The sequence below is a fragment of the Ailuropoda melanoleuca genome, chromosome 13 (assembly GCF_002007445.2).
Source record: "Ailuropoda melanoleuca isolate Jingjing chromosome 13, ASM200744v2, whole genome shotgun sequence".
NCBI lineage: Eukaryota > Metazoa > Chordata > Mammalia > Carnivora > Ursidae > Ailuropoda > Ailuropoda melanoleuca.
The window spans coordinates 89,199,976-89,220,077 of NC_048230.1; the positions used below are offsets into that span (position 1 = coordinate 89,199,976).

Sequence of the window (20,102 nt, forward strand, 5' to 3'; positions counted from 1 at the left end):
GTCCTAGGTAGACCGTATAATGTAGAGAGGATGCAACCAGTAGCCCATTAAATTGCAGAAAATGAATAGGATTCCCACTCAGTTCCTCCTGTCTCCTTGCTGTAGGACATAGAAAACCTCAGTCAGCGGTCCACTATGGGTGATACAAATGGCTCTGTCAGCTGTCTGAGCTTGGCGTCCGTTTCGCTGTCCGAGCAGACCAGTGACTTCCGCCCCATCTACAAGGGAGCCTCAGCTGCTTTTTGTATTCAGCTCTTTTGTATTGAGGAGAAATACGAAGCAAGGCAAGTACTGATCCCAGGTTGTCTTTTATGGTAAGGCTTTTCTTGTGGCATTGGTGGCCTCACATTTTAATCTTGTGGAGCCCATGGTATCTAAACCTGGCCTCACATCCTAATCCCGTTTTGTTTTGTTTTGTTTTTTAAGCATGGATTTCTGGGGCCCAGTCCCAGAGGTTTCAGTCCATAAAATTTGGGCAAGGGCCACAGAACCGGATTGCCCAGATTTTGGCTCACCTCTGTAACAGTTGGGGATCTGGAAAATCATCCCTTATGTAACCAGTGCTGCTCTCCATTCTCTAAAGTTTGCATTCGGGTGGGGGGAGGCTTTGGATTTAGGTGGTTGCTTGTCTGGAGTCTTTTGGTTGCAAGTATCAGAAAATCCAACCCAAACTGGTTTTTGAAAAGTGGAATAATTGCTTCATATCACAAAGGATAAGTCCACTGGTGGGATTGATTTTCAATGTGGCTTGATTCAAGATAACCCCATCAAATTCCAAGTTTCTCTCTCTGCGTCCTGCCTCTGGTTCCCTGCCACTGGCCCCATTCTCAGACAAATGACAGTCCCAAATGGACAATGGGCTCAGGCTCTGTACCAGAAGCTAGTGAGAAGGACTTTGAGCCTGGCTTTCTAGCTCAAGCCCCATCGGACCCGATCAGACTGTGTGCTCATTCCTGAGCTGATGGATGGGGCCAGGCCAGCACATGATGACAGCTTAGTCCTTTGCCTCATTCTCTCCCCCCATCCCAAATTTGGGGCTGAAGCCTCACCCAAATGTAATCTGAGAAGGGGGCCAGTAGAACACCAAACAACAATCCAGGGCAGCTGCTAGAAGGAGGAGGCAAGGTGCCAGACAAAACCTGGGCGCCCACCAGACCACTCAGTCACCCCCCTTCCTATCCCCATGTGTTAAGTGCTTGCTGCCATCTATAGTCTGGAAGCGGACCTTTGACCTTGATGCCTAGATTCCACATCCCCTTTAGAATTCCCACTGACTCCACAATTTTATTCATAGAACAATCTGGAAGAGGAAAAGTTTGGCCCATTTTCATAGACTGGAAGGTTCAGAGTATCCTTTAGATGACCAAGAGTACTGCTGGATATTTCCTTCTTAGAGAATGTATTTTTTTTTAATTTTATTATGTTATGTTAGTCACCATACAGTACATCATTAGTTTTTGATGTTGTGTTCTATGATTCATTGTTTGTGTATAACACCCAGCGCTCCATGTAATACGTGCCCTCCTTAATACCCAGCACCGGCCTAGCCGGATCCCCCAACCCCTCCCCTCTGAAACCCTCAGTTTGTTTCCGGGAGTCCATAGTCTCTCATGGTTCATCTCCCTCTCTGAAATCCCCCCTTCATTTTTCCCTCCCTCTCCTAATGTCTTCCATGCTATTCCTTATGTTCCACATATAAGTGAAACCATATGATAATTGTCTTTCTCTGCTTGACATATTTCACTTAGCATAATCTCCTCCAGTTCCATCCATGTTGATACAAATGGTGGGTTTTCATCCTTTCTGATGGCTGAGTAATATTCTATTGCATATATGGACCACATCTTCTTTATCCATTCGCCGTAGAGAATGTATTTAAACATATTCCCAGTCTCCCAACCTCACTTAGAATCATGTTTTACTTGTACTTTTTTCCTCTTATGTTTTCAATTTCTTTGGAAATCTTAGAAGTTGAAAAGGGAAATCTTTATTTTACTTATATCATAGACATCTAAAAAGCCTATAAACCCTTCTAGATTTGTTGTGTACATTTATTTTTCCCTGTGTGTTCAGATATGATTGTGCTTTGAATGTGACTTTTGAATTTTCAGACAGAAATTCGATGATCCATTATGGTTTGTCTGTGACTATACAACCATAGGTGGTCAGAAAATCTTTTGCATGTAAAAGAGAAAAAGATCAGGATTGCTTATAATACACCCACATCTCTCTGACAGCTCTAACAAAAAAGGGAGGGATTATGTCACAGAATTGCTATAATAATGTCTTTAGTTAATAGAAAAATACTTTATTACTGAAATATGAAGCTTATGACTTTCTGCAACTTGATTAATGTTCAGGTAGACACAAATTCTGACTAGTGGTTGGCTATCACTACGTGGCAGGAAGAGAGCCATAAATCTCTCTAAATATATACTGATGCTGTATTTGCTTGCGGGTCAGTGACAATGCTCACTGTCTTGTTTACAGATCACTGGACTTTATGAATTTTGTCTTCAGTCTTTTTCCTGTAAGTACATGGTGAATTTTGAGTATTATAATTGATTTTGTAACCTAGAAAAGTTATAGAAAAGTAAAATGGCATATTTGCTGTCCAAACATGTACATTGCCATGAATGTTGAGGTTTAAATTGCTTCTGTGTTCTGAAAATAAGGTTGAATGATATATCATGAACTCTTCAAAATATTGTCATGGCTGTTTTAATAGTTCCCTTTCAATGTCTAATTTCTTTTAAGGATAGCTTTAACAGTGTGTTATTAGAATCAAATAATTAATAGAATCCTGGTAGTACATGAAAATGTCAGAAACGACACAAAAGTGGATTAGACTGCCATATTACTTTAGAGCTTACATTGGCTCAAAGAATTCTGAAACCACTAGATTGCTTTTCTGAGAGTAGTAAAGTAGGAATTTGTGGCTGATTTTCTGGTGGTGTCACCTGACGCAGTGCCTGACATGGAGGAGGCATTCAACCCACTATGACTGGCTTGGTGGATGGGCCTCAGGCAAACAGACCAGAGCAAACAACATCCTCCATTCCTGTTCTCTGCCTCCATTTTTGGTTCATTGTTGTCAAGGGATGGAGAGTCTAATCAACTTCTTCTCACTTTATTGGAGGGAAGAAAGTGGGAAAGAAAGGCAATTGAGGAAAAAAATGGATTTTTATGAAGACTTTTTCCATGCCTCCCCTATCAGTTAAGTCAAGTCAATAACTAGACTTCTTCAGTTGGTTAATTACAAGCAAAATATCCATTGTCTTATTTTTCCTGATACTCTTTCTACTGAGGCAAAAAACAAAGATGGTTTAATTATGTTTCCTGAAGCCTATGTGAGCATAGGTTGTATTTCCTCATTTAGTTAATATAGTGAAGACTTGCAGTAATGGTCTCCATTGTTTTTGTAACTTTTGGGGATTAATTTAAAGGCATTTTGAAGCTCATAAAGCAATGTAAATTATCCTAAGGTAGGATTTACAAAGCCAGTTTCCCTCAGAGATGCCCCAAAGTATTTTCCCTACATTTAAATTCACTCCCACTTTGAAGTCCATGTAAAGGCAGATCTTCAGCATTACAAAACTATGCTGGCTTTTATAAGGTAAAAGACACTTTTACGGTTTAATTCTATTTTATTTCAGGATATGAGGAGAGAGGAACAAAACACTTTTATTATTCATCCTTAAATCCTTCAAATCTGAGTCAAAGCAATTCATTATAGTCTCCTCCTCCCAGAGAAAGACCACTGAGACTTGGCACCCATTCCTTATTTTCAGCTTGAGTATTTCAACAGCTTGACTTTCAAGTTCCCCAAAAGGAGCTGTGTTATTTTGCTAGAAAGAAGGAAGATAAGGTCAAACAATGATTCACTCCTTTGGTTTGCACAAACATCCCCAGGGTTTTGGATTAGCACAAGTAATGCCTTCACAGGGTTCAGGAGGAGGCGAGATCCCAAAGGGACAAATTAGCTCTGGGAAGAGCAGGCCACTCCTGCAGGCACCTGGCAGAGGGTCAAGTGGGCTGTGTGGAACACAGATGGTCTAGGACAGCTCTGTCCGATAGACAACAAATTCAAGCCACATAAATAATATAAATATTCTGGCAGCCACATTTAAAAAAAAAAAGCAAAAAAACAGGTGAAATCAATTTTAATAATATATTTTAACTGAATATGCCCCAAATTTAATCATTTAACATGTAATCGGTATGAAAAGTTATTAATGAGATATTTTACATTTTTCCCAGTGTTTGAAATCTAAAATGTATTATTACACCTGTAGCACATTTCAATACCAGCACTACATTTTCATCAGAAATACTTGATTTGTGTTTAGATTTCATAAAATTTACAGTTGAATAAGTAGATTCATATACCCAAATTGTTCCAACATACATAAAACTTTTCCAATAACTGAATTATCAGTTTTTATATTTAAATTTTAAATTAATTAAAATGAAATAAAATTAAAAACTCAGTTCCCCAGTCACTCACATTCCCAAATGCCCAGTGTCCAGACGTGGCTGCTGGTTCCCATATTGGGCAGTGCAGATCTCAGGGGCAAGTGGAAGCTCTGAGGACATCTGGATCCTTATACCTGTTAATTAAACACACTTCCCAGGTTAAACACATTCTTAGATCTGTCCACCTAAATGGGATCATGTCATGATAAAATACAGATGTCCATTCATGTATAATACAGGATTTTAAAGAAGAAAAGGCCTGGAGCACCATTCTCTTATCTCAGAGGAAGGGGACCGGGGCTGGTGCTCTATCACTTAGCAACCCTAGGGCCTTCCCTATGACAGCACGCTGCCTCATGGCCTCCAGGGTGCAAGCGAATTTGCCAGCACAAAGGACCTTACTTTCAAAACTGACTTCCACAAAGGAGATATGCCGAATGGGTCCTATTGCTTACAATATTCATTTATTTAGGTTTCAGCCAGACTTGCAGAGATTTTCTCAGTATGCTTGCAGTTCCTTATTGTCTTGAATTTCAAATGATTGCTTTCCAAATTATAGGAAAGTTGAACTTGAGCACCCTGTCCTTTGCCCATTTTACTCCCTATTTTCTGTAGTGCTTTACAGCTGGAATTTGTTTAGTGATGAATGGTTTCTGATTCTCTTCCTGTGTGTCCTGGTCACCGAACATGTTAGGAGAAGAACTTCTGCACCATTTCTGTGCCGCACCTCACCCCTGAGTTTGCCCTCATCCAGAACTTCGTGAAGATTGTCCCCTTCAACAACTGTACACTGGAGCAGGATCTCTATGTCTTCCATCGGGCTGGATTGCTCAAGTAAGTGGACATACGTTTGGCCGAAAGGCAATCCATGAAATTAAACAAAGAGAATGGATCAAGGAGCTTGTTACCATTTTAACTTAATGATTTAAGAATTGTTTTATTGGTGGAGGTCTTGATCAAGTGATTTTAACCAATACACTTAGGGAAAAAGTCATATTGAGAAGTTACTTGTCCAGTCAGATATTTTATTGTCAATAAAAAAAAATATGATACTAAAACAGAAAAACTGACCCCCCCCCAAAAAAATGGCCAGACTATTTGCTTAGGACGAAAAACATACAGAAAACAATGGATATTTTAAAATCTTCAAACTTATCATTCATAGGGGAAAGGAAACCCAAACAAAAATGAGACATCATTTTTGATCAATTGGCAAGATCTGAAATAGGGAAGCATTCAGTTCTAATGAGACAATGTAGCAGTGGTCAGAATGTAATTGACATGAAATTTCCAAGGGCAGTTTGTCCAGAACGCTGTGGTGGCTCATATCCTTCAACCCTTAATGCCACTTCTAGAAATACATCCTAAAAACTGATTGCAGAGATGCAAACAAGAAATTATATATAAGGATTAAAGATATTGGAAATACTCTAAATGTCCAATAGTAGGAGAATGTTTAAATATTTTATGGTAACTATGTGAAGGAATTTTACCTCTGTTTGCAATTCATTTAAAGAATACTTAATGATTGGAAAATGCTCAGATTGTAATGCTAGGCTCATACTAGTATATAAAACAGCATTTCAATATGACCTAAATTTCTAGAGAAAGAAAAAACATGAATAAAATAGAGCAAAAGGAGACGTGCAGATGTGGTACTATACTGTGCCACCCAACCCCTCTTGTTGAGGACTAAAGAACTCACTTTCTAACTATGGGATGTGTGAGCACCAACAGCTTGAAGCTGGGTCCCCCTTGAAAGAGATTGCCCTGGACTGAAGAGAAGGGTTTTGCCCAAGTTTGCCCCTCCCAAGGGCGGCCTGCTTCCAGTGACTAGTCTTGCATGTGGGGGTGGGGGACGCAGTATAAAGAGCCAGCAGCTCCCTGCCTCAAGGAGGGACAACTCCAAAGGGTCTTCCCAGGGCCAGAACTCCCGGTGGGATCAGCTGAGTGTTTGTTGTGACCCTATTGCTTGTAGTCTGACTTTTCCCTCTGCCCTGTCCTGCTTCTGTCACTCCTTACAGGGGTGGAGAGTCCTAAGAGCGCACCCCCAAAAAATCCCAGCCTATAGAGCTCTGTGTGAGGCTGCCTCCCAGGGAACCTGGCCTGCAACACTAGAGGGAGTCAACAGTTGCCCCTGGGCGGTAGTAGGAGCATCTGGGATGATTTTTTTTTCTTTTTAAAGATTTTATTTATTTGACAGAGATAGAGACAGCCAGAGAGAGAGGGAACACAAGCAGGGGGAGTGGGAGAGGAAGAAGCTGGCTCATCGCGGAGGAGCCTGATGTGGGGCTCGATCCCATAACGCCGGGATCACGCCCTGAGCCGAAGGCAGATGCTTAACCGCTGTGCCACTCAGGCGCCCCTGGGATGATTTTTAATTCCCTTCTTTACATTGCCTAAAATTTGGAATTCTACACCCAACTTGCGTACTGCCTAGGATTCTTGTGCTGGCAAGTAGTAGAAACCCATCCAATTGGCTTAAGTAACTGGAGAATTTATTACCACACAGAGTCAAGTGACGAATCCAGTCAAGTGAAGAATCCATCCATCCAATCAATGGCTCTGCTGGCTTCATAGAGGGTTTAGTTAGCCTTATTTGATCTGTCTCTTCCAGGTTGACCCTTCTCAGACCCATGCTTCCTCTGTGGTTGCAGGATGGGTGAGGTAGCTTTAGACCTTTTATCACTTCAAGTCCAATGGGAAAATAGGGGTGGGTATCCTTTTCAGAAGCCCAAACACAAAAGTCTTTTGCCTCTCATTGGCTCAGATTGTGTCCTGTGCTGACCCATCACCGGACCAGAGGCTGCTGGTCGGCAGCACTTAGGTGTGTTCCCAGAGCTCAAGAGTTGGAGGGTTGCATTGCCAGACACAAATCTGGGGGCATCGCTGAAGAAATGGGCAGTTGAGCGGCTCCCCACAGCTCTGTTTCAGGATAGGACCATCTTGATCAATAGAAAATGAACAGTGTATGTGTGTGGTAGGAATAATATCAATACTTTGCATTTTCTATAATTTACCCTTTTCAAGCTAAAGCCTTATATGTGTAGTCTTAGTCTTACAAGATATTATGGAGTTCATCAAACTATGCATTTAAAATGGATACATTTTACAGAATGTAAATGAGACCTCACTAAAATTACTGCAAAGTCTTACAACAAAGTAGAGTAGTTTCAGAAAGCTTTCTCTGTAATTGATATATTAGCCTTTTAAGTGAAACTTAGAGAAACATCCTAAATGATCACTTTATATTTGGAGGCTGGCTAAATATTCCTTTGGCATTTTCATTTGGCACATTACTATGCAGTTTTGAAAAAAACAGAAACAGATCTATATATCCTATATGGAATGATGTCTAGGATGGTAAGAAAAGCAAGGAGTCAAATAGTAATAGTAATTGTACTGATAGCTTACATGTATGAAAGGTTTATAGCATTTTAGTCACTTTCTTAATCACTTTCCATGTATCAATATGTACAGTGACCTTATTAGGTAGGTACCATTATTATTATCCCCATTTTACAGGTAAGGAAACTAAGACTCAGAGAGGTTAAGTAATTAGTTCAAAGTGACTCAGCAGTATGTGGCAGAGCTCGTATTAGAACTAAGGCAGTTAGGAGCACCTGGGTGACTCAGTTGGTTAAGCGTCTGACTCTTGATTTCAGCTCAGGTCATGATCTCAGGGTCCTAGTATCAAGCCCTGCATGGGGCTCCCTGCTCAGTGCAGAGTCAGCTTGAAATTCTCTCTCTCCCTCTTCTTTTGCCCCTATCCACCCTGCTCTCATGGGCTCTGTCTCTCTCTCTCTCTAAGGAAAAAAAAAAAAAAAGAACTAAGGCAGTTAGCTTCCAAAGTCAACTCATCACCACCTCACATATTGCTTCTCTTTACTGTGTTTTCAGGTAAAGCTACTGTAACAGAGAGACCCCAAAACACAGTGGCTTGAGCCAGATAGAAATTCCACCTCTATCACACAGTTGTGCAGACATAGCAGCCTTTTCCCCATGTAGTCGTGCAGGGACCCAGGTTCCTTCTCTTACTGCTTCCTCATCTGGTAGAGTGAGGGTGTCTACCTAACATCTGCATGATGAGTCAGGGGGTCTGTGAATTTGAATGGAAAGAAAAACTACATCTTTATTTTATAACCTCTAATTGAAATTTAGTGTGTGCTTCCATTGTGAACAGAGACAACAAGCCTCAGAAGTGTTCCCGAAGCCACAACTTTGTAACAAGTAGAAATCATGGATATTTTCCTATCATGTTACAGTTGTTCCAGATATCTCAAAATATGTATGCTCATCTTACTTTGAAATTTCACTAAATTTATTCTAATCAGAACTTGTTACTTAATGCATTAATTAGGAGACACTGATATTACTAAAACATACATTTTAAAAACATTTTGGTAACTCTATTTCAATATAACTCATTGTCTTTTATTTTACACATTTAAAAATATTATTCTGAGCAGGGCCCCTAGCATCACCAGACTGCCAGAGGGGTCGATGGCATTTAGGGGTCCTAAAATTTCTAGACCTCTGCCAGAGTGGGCTCTTTTCCTTCTCATGCTTCAAGCTGGCTCAAAGGATGGCCACCTTTCAGCCCATGGAGAAGGGTAGGAAGAGAAATGAAGAAGCACTTCCCTTTTATGGAGCTTACATCACTTCTGCTCATAGACTGTGGTCAGGAAGTTGGTTGCATCGCCCTCCCTAGCTGTAAGGAGGCTGTAAGGAGGCTGAGGGTATGTCACTGATAGGTTGGGTATGTGCCCAGAGTTGGTTCTGTTATTAAAGAGGAGGAGGGGGAAAGGATACTGTGGATCCATCATGTCTAGTTTTTATCTTGCATATACATAGAAGTTCTAGCAAGGTACGCAGGACTTTATTAACATTATTAACCTTGTGTACATAGGACTTCCTTAACCTGAGGAGCAGGACCAGGAGGTTGGGTTTGACTGGTGACTTATTTTTTACTTTGCGTTTATCAGTGCTGTTTGATTTTTGTTTCATTAATAAACTTTTTTTGGGGGGGAGCAGTTTTAGATTTATAGCAACACTGAGCAGAAAGTAGAGGATTCCTACATACCTCTTCTCCACCCCCATCCCTGCACACAGACTCTCCCTCAGTTTACATCTCACACCAGACTTATGCCATTTGTTGCCATTGATGAACCTGTATCAACCCATCGTTACCACCCAAAGTCCATAGTTCACATTGGGGTTTAGCCTTTCTGTTGTGCATTCTGTGGGTTTTGACAAATGCGTAAAGACATGGATCCAATGTCTTAGTATCCTACAGAGTAGTTTCTAAAAATCCTCTGTGCTCCACCTCTTTCATCTCTCTCTCCTTCCCCACAACCTCTGGCAACCACAGATCTTTTTCCTGTTTCCAGTAAAAAGTTTTGTCTCCAGTTTTGCCTTTTCTAGAATGTCCTGTAATTGTAATCATACAGTATGTAGCCTTTACAGATTGGCCTTTTCCACTAAGTAATACACATTTTAAAGTTCCTCTATGGCTTGAAGTTCATTTCTTTTTAGTGCTGAATAATATTCCATTGTCTGGGAGTAGCATAGTTTATTTATCCATCAGCTCATTGAAAAACATCTTGGTTACTTTTAAGTTTGGGCAATTGTGAGTAAAGCTTCTATAAACATTTGTGTCCAGATTTTTGTTTGGGTGTAAATTTTCAGCTCATTAAATATATAACAAGGAACACAAGTTTGGATCATATGGTAGGAGTGTTTAGGTTTTTTGTTTGTTTGTTTGTTTGGTTGGTTTTTGTGTTTTAAAGATTTTATTTATTTATTTGAGAGAGAGAGCACACAAAGGGGGAGAGGGAGAAGCAGGCTCCCAGCTCAGCAGGGAGCCTGATGCAGGGCTCGATACCAGGACTCTGGGATCATGACTTGAGCCAAAAGCAGACGCTTAACTGACTGAGTCACCCAGGCACACAAGAGTGTTTAGTTTTGTATAAACTAGCAAAACTGTCTTCCAAAGTGGCTGTACCATTCTGCAACCCCACCAGCAATGAATGAGAGTTCCTGTTGCTCCACATCCCCACCAGCATTGGTACTGCTGGTGCTTTGAATTTCTGCCATTCTAATAGGTGTGTAGTGGTATCTTGTTGATTTGATTTGTAATTCCATAATGATGTATGGTATTGAGCATCTTTTCATATGCTGTTTGCCATTTGTATGTCTACTTTGGTAACATATTTACATATTTGGTCAGATTTTTTATGCATTTTTAAATTGGGTTGTTTTTTTTTTTTAAGATGTTATTTACTTATTTGTCAGAGAGAGAGCACAAGCAGAGGGAGTGACAGGTAGAGCAAGCAGAGGGAGTGACAGGTAGAGCAGGCGGAGGGAGAAGCAGACTCCCCACTGAGCAAAGAGCCTGATGTGGGACCTCATCCCAGGACTCTGAGATCATGACCAGAGCTGAAGGCAGACGCTTAACCAACTGAGCCACCTGGGCATCCCGGGTTGTTCATTTCTGTTTGATTTTTTAAAAATCATGGGCATGGATTACATCTATCATAGAAAATCTTAGTTATTTTGTATATACTGATATTTAAAATTTTTATTATGCCTCAAGTGGAACTTTTATTAAAATGTTCTTTATACTGTCTGCATTGTTAAGTTGAATGTGTTGGTGACACTTCCTTATGACTTTGGATTCTCTTTATGAATAAATACACACTGGAAATGGAGAGCAACCAGAGGACTCAGGATCAGGAATGGGTCAGGTCTGGCTATAGTAGTGGCCTTGTTCTTAGTGGTTTCATTACTTAATTCATATTCTTTTCTCTCTCTCTCTTTTTACTTTGACTTATTTTGCCTTTATTAAAAATTAAATTTAAGTTTTTTAGGGGTGCCTGGGTGGCTCAGTCTGTTAAGCATCTGTCTTTGGCTCAGGTCATGATCCCAGCATCCTGGGATGGAGCCCTGCTTTGGGCTCCCTGCTCAACAGGGGAGCCTACTTCTCCCTCTTCCCCTGCCTGCTGCTCCCCCTGCTTGTGCTCTCTGTCAAATAAATAAAATCGTTAAAAAAATTAAATTTTTTAAAAAATAATGAGACTTTCAATAGTTGTCTGGAAATTAGTCCTGGTTGTAGCAAGGCCCTTGTTTCTCCTTTACTTTGTACCCATTTGCAGTGTCAGCTACATTTTTTTTTTAATCACACGCATATAAAGTTGGGGCTAAATGTACACCTGGTTCCTTTCTGGAAAATTAAAGTCTCGCATGCCAAGGCAGTTCTTGCACCCTTAGAGAATCATGATCTTTTGGCACTGTTCCCATCTGAGGCCTCATCAGGAACCTTGCTCTGTTCCTCTGTGAGTTTTGTGGCCAGCCAGCCACCACTCTGCGCCGCTTCTCGGCTTGTCCATCCATGGAGCTGCTTTCTGCTCTTCCTCTGCGTCCCATGCCCCTCTCCATGTAAGAACCTGTTCCTGCTTGTGTGGGGGAGGCAACCCTCAAAACCCACATGTGTGTCACCACCACCATGTCCCTTTTGCAGACATGGCAGCAGGCCACTGTTTTCTAGAGAAAGCTTAGATCTTTTTATTTTTTAATTTTAACTGTAATTCCAAATAGTTAACATACAACATCATATTAGTTTCAGGTGTACAACACAAGTGATTCAACACTTCCATGCATCACCCAGTGCTAATCAGAGAAGTGCCCTCCTTAATCCCCATCACCTATCTCCCCTCTCCCTCAGCCCCTCCCCTCTGGTAACCATCAGCTTGTTCTCTATAGTTAAGAGTCTATTTCTTGGTTTGTTTCTCTCTTTTTCCTTTGCTCATTTGTTTCTTAAATTCCACATGAGTGAAATCATATGGTATTTGTCTTTCTCTTACTGACTTGTTTTGCTTACAGTTATACTCTCTAGCTCCATCCATGTTGTTGCAAATGGCAAGATTTCACTCTTTTTTATGGCTGTATAATATTCTAATGTATACCATATCTTCTTTATCCATTGATCAATTGATGGGTACTTGGGTTTCTTCCATAGTTTGGCTATTATAAATAATACTGCTGTAAAAATTGGGGTGCGTGTATCCCTTTGAATTAGTGTTTTTGTATTCTTTGGGTAAATGCCCAGTAGTGCAATTACTGGATTATAGGGTACTTTTACTTTTAATTTTCTGAGGAAACTTCGCACTGTTTTCCATAGTAGCTGTACCAGTTTGTATTCCCACCAACAGCATAAGACACTTGCCCTTTCTCCACATCCTTGCCAACACCTGTTGTTTCTTGTGTTATTGATTTTAGCCATTTAGGTCTTTTCTTTAATTCTTTATTTTTACTAAATTGTAAGCACAAAGAGCTTTTTAGAGAAATCACACATTTAATGTTAGACATGGTAGTTTTGCCTGTCGGTATTGCTCAGCTCCTACAGGGAATATGATCTTGAGAACTGCCTCCTTCCCTCTGCTTTTTAAATTTTTTTTTAAAAGATTTTATTTATTTATGTGACAGAGAGACAGTCAGCAAGAGAGGGAACACAGCAGGGGAGTGGGAGAGGAAGAAGCAGGCTCCCAGCAGAGGAGCCCGATGTGGGACTCGATCTCCGAATGCCGGGATCACGCCCTGAGCCGAAGGCAGACGCTTAACGACTGTGCTACCCAGGCGCCCTGCTTTTTAAATTTTTTTAATTGTTATTATTTTTTTTTAGAGAGAGAGGGCATGTGCACACACGCGTGGGCAAGTGCAGGCAGGCAAATGAGGGCAGGGAGGAGCAAAGGGAGAGAGAGGATCTTAAGCAGACTCCATGCTGAATGCAGAGCCTGATGTGGGGCTCCATCTCATGACCCCGAGATCGTGACCTGAGCTGAAATCAAGAGTTGGATGCTTAACCCACTGAGACACCCAGGCGTCCCCACCCCTCTGCTCTTTTTAAAAAGCCATGTACTCGGGACACCTGGCTGACTTAGTAAAGCATGTGACTTTTAATCTTAGGGTTGTGAGTTCAAGCCCTACGTTGGGCCTAGAGCTTAAAAAAACACAAAACCTGAAAGCAACCAACTTGTCCTTGAGTAGGTGAATGTATAAAAAAACCCTGTAGGGGTGCCTGGGTGGCTCAGTTGGTTAAGCGTCTGCCTTTGGCTCAGGTCGTGATCTCAGGGTCCTGGGATGGAGCCCCGCTTTGGGCTCCCTGCTTAACGGGGAGCCTGCTTCTCCCTCTCCCTCTGCGGCTCCCCCAGCTTGTACGCTCGCAAGCGCAGGCGCGCGCGCACACACACACACTCACTCTCTCTCAAATCGATAAATTAAATCTTTAAAAAACAAAACAAAACAAAACCCTGTAGTCCCCTCAGGCAGCTGAGCTTGGCTGGCTGAGAAGGAGGCCAGCTGACCTGAAGGTGTTTCTACAAAACTGTGCTGTGAAGGGGAAAGACAAACTCACACTCGTGCATCCCAGAGATATTTGTGTTTTTAAAACATGATTGGTGTTAAAGAATGAGTTCTTTGGGATTTCATATCTTCCAAAATGAAGTTCAGAAATGTGAGTGTGGGAGTGACCTCCCAGAAGTCCAGCGGTCACCTCTCATTGACCCCTGGCGTCAGTTTTCCTGAGGCAGCACTGCCTTGACAGGGCCTTCCTTTTCTGCCCCTGTGTCTCCAGAGTGTTCTCTCAAAGTTCCAGGATGTTTTCATAGTCACTGCCACGCACTGACACCTATATCTCAGCCAGGGAGGCAGAGGGGTCCAGGTGCAGCACTGGTGTCCCTCATAAGCCAGGGCCTGTGCCGTGAAGCTCTGTGACACGCGTCCCTCTTACCTGTGACAGGCACACTGGGCTTTTAATAAGTAAAGATGTACAAGGGTTTATTTGTCCCTTTTGTCAAGGAAGACCATGCAGGGGTGGCTGACAGCGCCACAAGGCCAGAGAGGACATGGCATCTAGTATCTTCCCCCACCCCCCTCCCCCACAGCACGTGGCTTCCCCTCTCACATTTGCCTAGATTTACTCCAGGAGAACTCTGTATTTCATATGCTGGTCGGTTCCACCCTGAGCCTGGTCCAGAGATCCGCAGCTGAAGCGTCCTTGGAGAACTCGCTCCAAGGCAGAATCTCAGGCCCTGCCCTAGGCCTTCCGACTGTGTTTGCCTGGGGCTCTGTTTTGTTATCAAGCAATCCCCTCGATTTTTATGCACATTTAAGTTTGAGAAGTGCTGGAGGCGCCGCTGCGTTCTATGAATACAGCTTTCCCTCGCTATGCAAAAGTAAGTCATTCCTATGAAACATCTCATACACCAAACCTGCATCTGGGAAATGAAGAGAACCCCGTGCTTTGGGAAAGTTCACATTACTGCCACTTCACTTTCCTGAAAGACCAACATTAACGTGATGATGGCTTTCTTTGTGAAAAGTAAAGATCTTTAGATTTCTTTCTGTTAGCAAAAATGAAGGGGAGGACCCCGGCACGTCATTTGGTAGGAAAGGACAGTGATTCTTTCTCCTTTCCAAATACAGATTTTCTAGAACCATGTAAGCCACATCAACATTAAACGTTTGGTTTTCTGGTAATTTCTGGTTCTGTTGAGGGGTGGAGCCCTTTTCCTATTGTGTAAATAGACCCTTGGGCTAGACCTTGTAAGAATAGGTGAACTATGACAGTCTTAGGGATTTTTTTCTACTTATACCAAGTAATGTTCATTTCTCTTATCTCTTTCTAATTCCTGTCTTTTCATACACACCTAACCCCTTAACCTGAGTTTTCGTAAAACCATCTTTTCAGATTTCAAGACGTAGATGATCAGTGGGAATGCTTTCAGCTAGAAATGAAGGAAAACCCAACTCAAAGTGGCTTCAGCCATAGGGCATCTATTGGCTCAGATAACTGGGAGATCTGGAGACAGGCCCGGCTTTAGGGTTTGAATCTTTGGGGTTTTGGTTTCTTTCCCTTTTCCACTCTGCTTTTCCTGGTGGCAGCTCCAGCCCGAAGCTGGCTTCCATCCCGTTGGCAGAATGACTGCTACTGTTCTGGGCTGACATCTGTGCACCACTGCAGAGAGAGAGGGAGCTGGCTGCAGGCGAGTGCTTTCTTTCCCAGAGGCCTCAGCGCACGCCTTCATTCAGCCAATACATCACGTTCATTGTGCAGTGTGTTCCAGCCCCCGTTCCAGGTACCGGGCAAGCAGAAGTGACTCAAACAGATAAAAATCCTCGCCCTCATGGGGCCTGCATTCTAGTTAGAGGAGAAAGACATAAAGGGAGGAGAGAAACTATATAGTGTCTAACTGATGAAGGTGAATGTAGAGAATAAAGCAGACGAGGGATTGTGGAGGTAAGGCCTCTTGGGAAAGGAGGTGAGGGGGCAGCCACGTGGGCACAGGTCCTCAACACCTATTCTTTTTATACCATGGTTTTAGAATATGTTGTGTTCTTCCATTTTTTGCTTCACTTCTCTTGACATTTGGGATGGATTGTTCTTGCTCTTAAGTTTGGTTACTTTAAATTTCATGACCTCATGTTCTGGTCTCCCACCCAATCTCGTTCTTCTTCCCTTGGGAAATTATATTTGTGTCTGTCATCTGCCCTCTGGCCATGCTGGTGAACCCTGGAACAAATCATTCATTCAGTTGTTAGCTATGCTTGCCTCTTCTGTCAACAAATTCCACGCCAAGGTTCCCTGTCATTTCACTTTTGACTTTGAAAAGAGAACATAATATTTATGTTAACTTTCCTTATAAATGTATATGCACTAAAGGCTTTTTAACACTTCTTACTTTATATAGTGATTTCTAGGATGTTTCCAAACTTAATATGAGGTTAGAATATGGTATAAATGATTCTTTTTCCTTTTGCTCATGCTTGCCCATTCTTAGCCTTCATATAGGCTTTTTCTTCCTCTTGTTTATGCATGAATGGGGGATACATTTGGATGAACTTGCCACTCATTCCATCTTCCTGCCCTTCCAAACCATGTTTTTCTGAAATTTGCCATTTTTAATTTGAGGGAATATGTTTCAAACTTATTTATTGTATTAGAAATTATTTTCTACGAATAAGTATTTACCACTAAATTAAATCATACCACTAATTGTCAACTTTGCTCATAAATGAAAATGCCTCTAGGTTTTTGGCTTTTAAAAGATTCGTCCCCTCAGCGTTTTTCTTTTATTTGCTTCTCTGTGGGTGACTCTGTCGTGCCTGGTTGTCATTTCTAATAGCATGTCACTATTATACCTATTTCAGGCCCATGTATTATCGAGAGTGTTTTAGTGATATCAGTCCTGGTGCTTTTAATCAGCCTCCTTGAATAGAACCTAACAGAAAACTTAATTTTGTCGTTATTGTTTTGTTTTGCTGGTTAGCTGGCTTAAACTGAAATATTGAAATCAAGTTGTTTTATGTTTCTATTGCATTGATTACTTCTTTGGATTTCAGAAAGACTCAACTTTTTTTTCTTTCTATCATTTTGGTTTCATTTACTGGCATCATAAAGTTGCCCTATATTCTGCAAGACTCCATCCATGTACACATACTCCTTTAGGTGTCTAAAACCATTCATTCAATTTGGGATTGAAAAATTAACTGTTAAATCTTTTTCCTTCTATTTTTATATATGGTTTTCTATTTTGTTATGTGTACAGTCTGATTAAGTACTATAAATTCTGATTTTTGAGGTCAGAGACTGCCTAAAATGGAACAAGAAGAAAAACTTATTGGGAAGCAGGTCCAGGGCTGCCAAACTTTCAAGACCCAAGAAGGAACAAGTGGGCAGGGGCTTCACCATTCCTTCATAGAGAGGTGACATTTCCTGGGGAATCATGGGTTTGAGCATTCACGTATATCACAGAGAGAAAGTGTAAGAGAGAGGTGACTTGGGAGCTTGAAGGCCTATGGGGAAGGGTTAAGAAACAAGATGGCCCCATGCAGGACCCCCTCAGGAGACTGGATGGAGGAAGCCATGTGAACACATGAGAACCCCAGCTGATCTGTTTCTCTGATTCAAGGTGGCTTTAGAACCAGGCCTGAACCTTGGCGAAAGAACACTTAAACTATCCTGGTTATTGAATATAAGTTCACTTCCGGGAAGGTTGGGCAAGATGACATGCAGAACAGGTAGAAGGAGGTAGGAGTTCTTCCTGGTAATACACCATGAGACAGAGGGAAAGGGCCTAGCATAAAGGTGATAACAAGAAAATGAAGATCAGAAACTCCTTGTTTGAGACTTGTGAAGAGGTGAAAGTAGGCCCACATTTAGATACCTCCAGTGGACCCACCATCTTTTGCAGTCCCATTGGGCCTAATTCTGACATGTAAACATCAACGTAGACTTTGTCTTTTTGGACATTTACTTAGCCCATTAAAAGTTCATTCCACAGAAGTTCTTGGTATCATTTTATAAACCCTCAATGAATTTTCTTAATCTAAAGATTTATATGAAAATATGGCAAGAAATAAAGATAGTTGCTTGCTAATTCAACAATAAATACAATCCCTCTTTGGTGTGTATGTGCGTGTGTGTATTACATCCATATGTATTTTAAGATAATTTCATTTTAATTAAGGATCACGCATGTTGAGAATAAAACACTAAGCATCCTTATAACTACGTTTTGAAGTTGTTTTATTTTTCAAAGGGCTTTCTGTAACTGAAACACAGGCTGAGTTCTCCATAACTCCTGGTCCATTTCTAACCTCATATACATCATTTAAAACTTAAAGGAATTTCAGAATTATTTCTCAGAAGATATTTCTGGATCCAACAGAAGATCAGCTCCATAAGGGCAGGAATTGTGGCCTGTCCCGTTACCTGATGGATCCCCAACACCCAGAACACACTGGGCATTCAGCAGCCATTTAATCAGTTTTTTTTTTAAAAGATTTTATTTATTTACCTGACAGAGAGAGACAGCCAGCGAGAGAGGGAACACAAGCAGGGGGAGTGGGAGAGAAAGAATCAGGCTCACAGCAAGATCCCCAACACCCAGAACACACTGGGCATTCAGCAGCCATTTAATCAGTTTTTTTTTTTTAAAGATTTTATTTATTTACCTGACAGAGAGAGACAGCCAGCGAGAGAGGGAACACAAGCAGGGGGAGTGGGAGAGAAAGAATCAGGCTCACAGCAGATCCCCAACACCCAGAACACACTGGGCATTCAGCAGCCATTTAATCAGTTTTTTTTTTTTAAAGATTTTATTTATTTACCTGACAGAGAGAGACAGCCAGCGAGAGAGGGAACACAAGCAGGGGGAGTGGGAGAGAAAGAATCAGGCTCACAGCAGATCCCCAACACCCAGAACACACTGGGCATTCAGCAGCCATTTAATCAGTTTTTTTTTTTTAAAGATTTTATTTATTTACCTGACAGAGAGAGACAGCCAGCGAGAGAGGGAACACAAGCAGGGGGAGTGGGAGAGAAAGAATCAGGCTCACAGCAGATCCCCAACACCCAGAACACACTGGGCATTCAGCAGCCATTTAATCAGTTTTTTTTTTTTAAAGATTTTATTTATTTACCTGACAGAGAGAGACAGCCAGCGAGAGAGGGAACACAAGCAGGGGGAGTGGGAGAGAAAGAATCAGGCTCACAGCAGAGGAGCCTGATGTGGGGCTTGATCCCATAATGCCGGGATCACGCCCTGAGCCAAAGGCAGATGCTTAACCGCTGTGCCACCCAGGTGCCCCTAATCAGTATTTTTGATGACTGAATGAACCATTCTCAATAAAGCCACCTTAATAATTGATTTTTAAGGAATACATTTTAATTGAGAAACTAGGTCTTATGTATATTCATTTTTTATTTTTTCTGGGTGCTCCTGCCAATTGCAGTATAAAAGCAATTTGGCCATGTAACTACTGCCACATTTGTACTTCCTGTCTGTTGGCCACAGGTCCCTGCCTCTCATTCCAGGTAAAGGCAAAACAAACAAGCTGCAGTCCCTAGCACCTGATGTGTAAGCAATCATATACACACAGGCCATTTGCCTTAAAGCTCCTGGTGAAAAGGTCACCTATGGAATAGACCTAAATTTGGCTTTTTAAGCTAAGCAAGAAACAATGGAAAAATTGCTCTCAGAGTCAAACACTAGGCAACAGAGAACAGCCTTGTCCAATAGAAATACAGGGTGAGCCACTATGTAATTTTAAATGTTCTGATAGCTCTATTAATTAAAAAATTAATAAGTGGGTGCCATTAATTGTAATATTTATTGTTTAACCCCTTATATCCAAAATATTATTGTTTCAACATGTTATCACTATAAAAAGTATCATTAAGATACTTTACATTCTTTGTACCAGGTTTTCAGAATTCAGTGGGCGTGTTACACATACAGCACATCTTAGTTCAGAGATGCCACCTGTCAATTACTCAGCAGCCACGTTAGGCTTGCGGCTCCCATATTGGACCGTGTAGCTTCAGAGTAGTGCAGAAACACATTGCCCATTCCTCCTGTGAAAGTCTGGGAACACATGAAGACGGTGAGGTGTTCCTCTTTGACAAACATAAATAACAGAGATGAGAGCCTCACAGTGCAACACACTGGTTGTGTCCTCTGATCAACAGTACATTTTCATGGACAAACTGGAGAAATTATGTGTGTGTTTTTGTGATCCTTGGCAGTAAACCAGCCTCATATTCCATCTAATGTTATTGAGAACTG

The 20,102-nt window shown here is 41.5% G+C and overlaps 1 protein-coding gene across 5 annotated transcripts in view; it reads left to right on the forward strand.

Annotated features, from left to right (window-relative positions):
• The window catches only part of CFAP61 (cilia and flagella associated protein 61), a 293,467-nt gene that overhangs the window by 86,814 nt on the left and 186,551 nt on the right, over positions 1-20,102 (forward strand). For all 5 annotated transcript variants that reach the window (XM_011225478.3, XM_034641778.1, XM_034641779.1 and 2 more), the window contains 3 exons: positions 106-284; positions 2,491-2,530; positions 5,171-5,310. In XM_011225478.3, the coding sequence (XP_011223780.1) occupies positions 106-284; positions 2,491-2,530; positions 5,171-5,310 (359 nt within the window). The remainder of the gene's footprint in view (positions 1-105; positions 285-2,490; positions 2,531-5,170; positions 5,311-20,102) is intronic.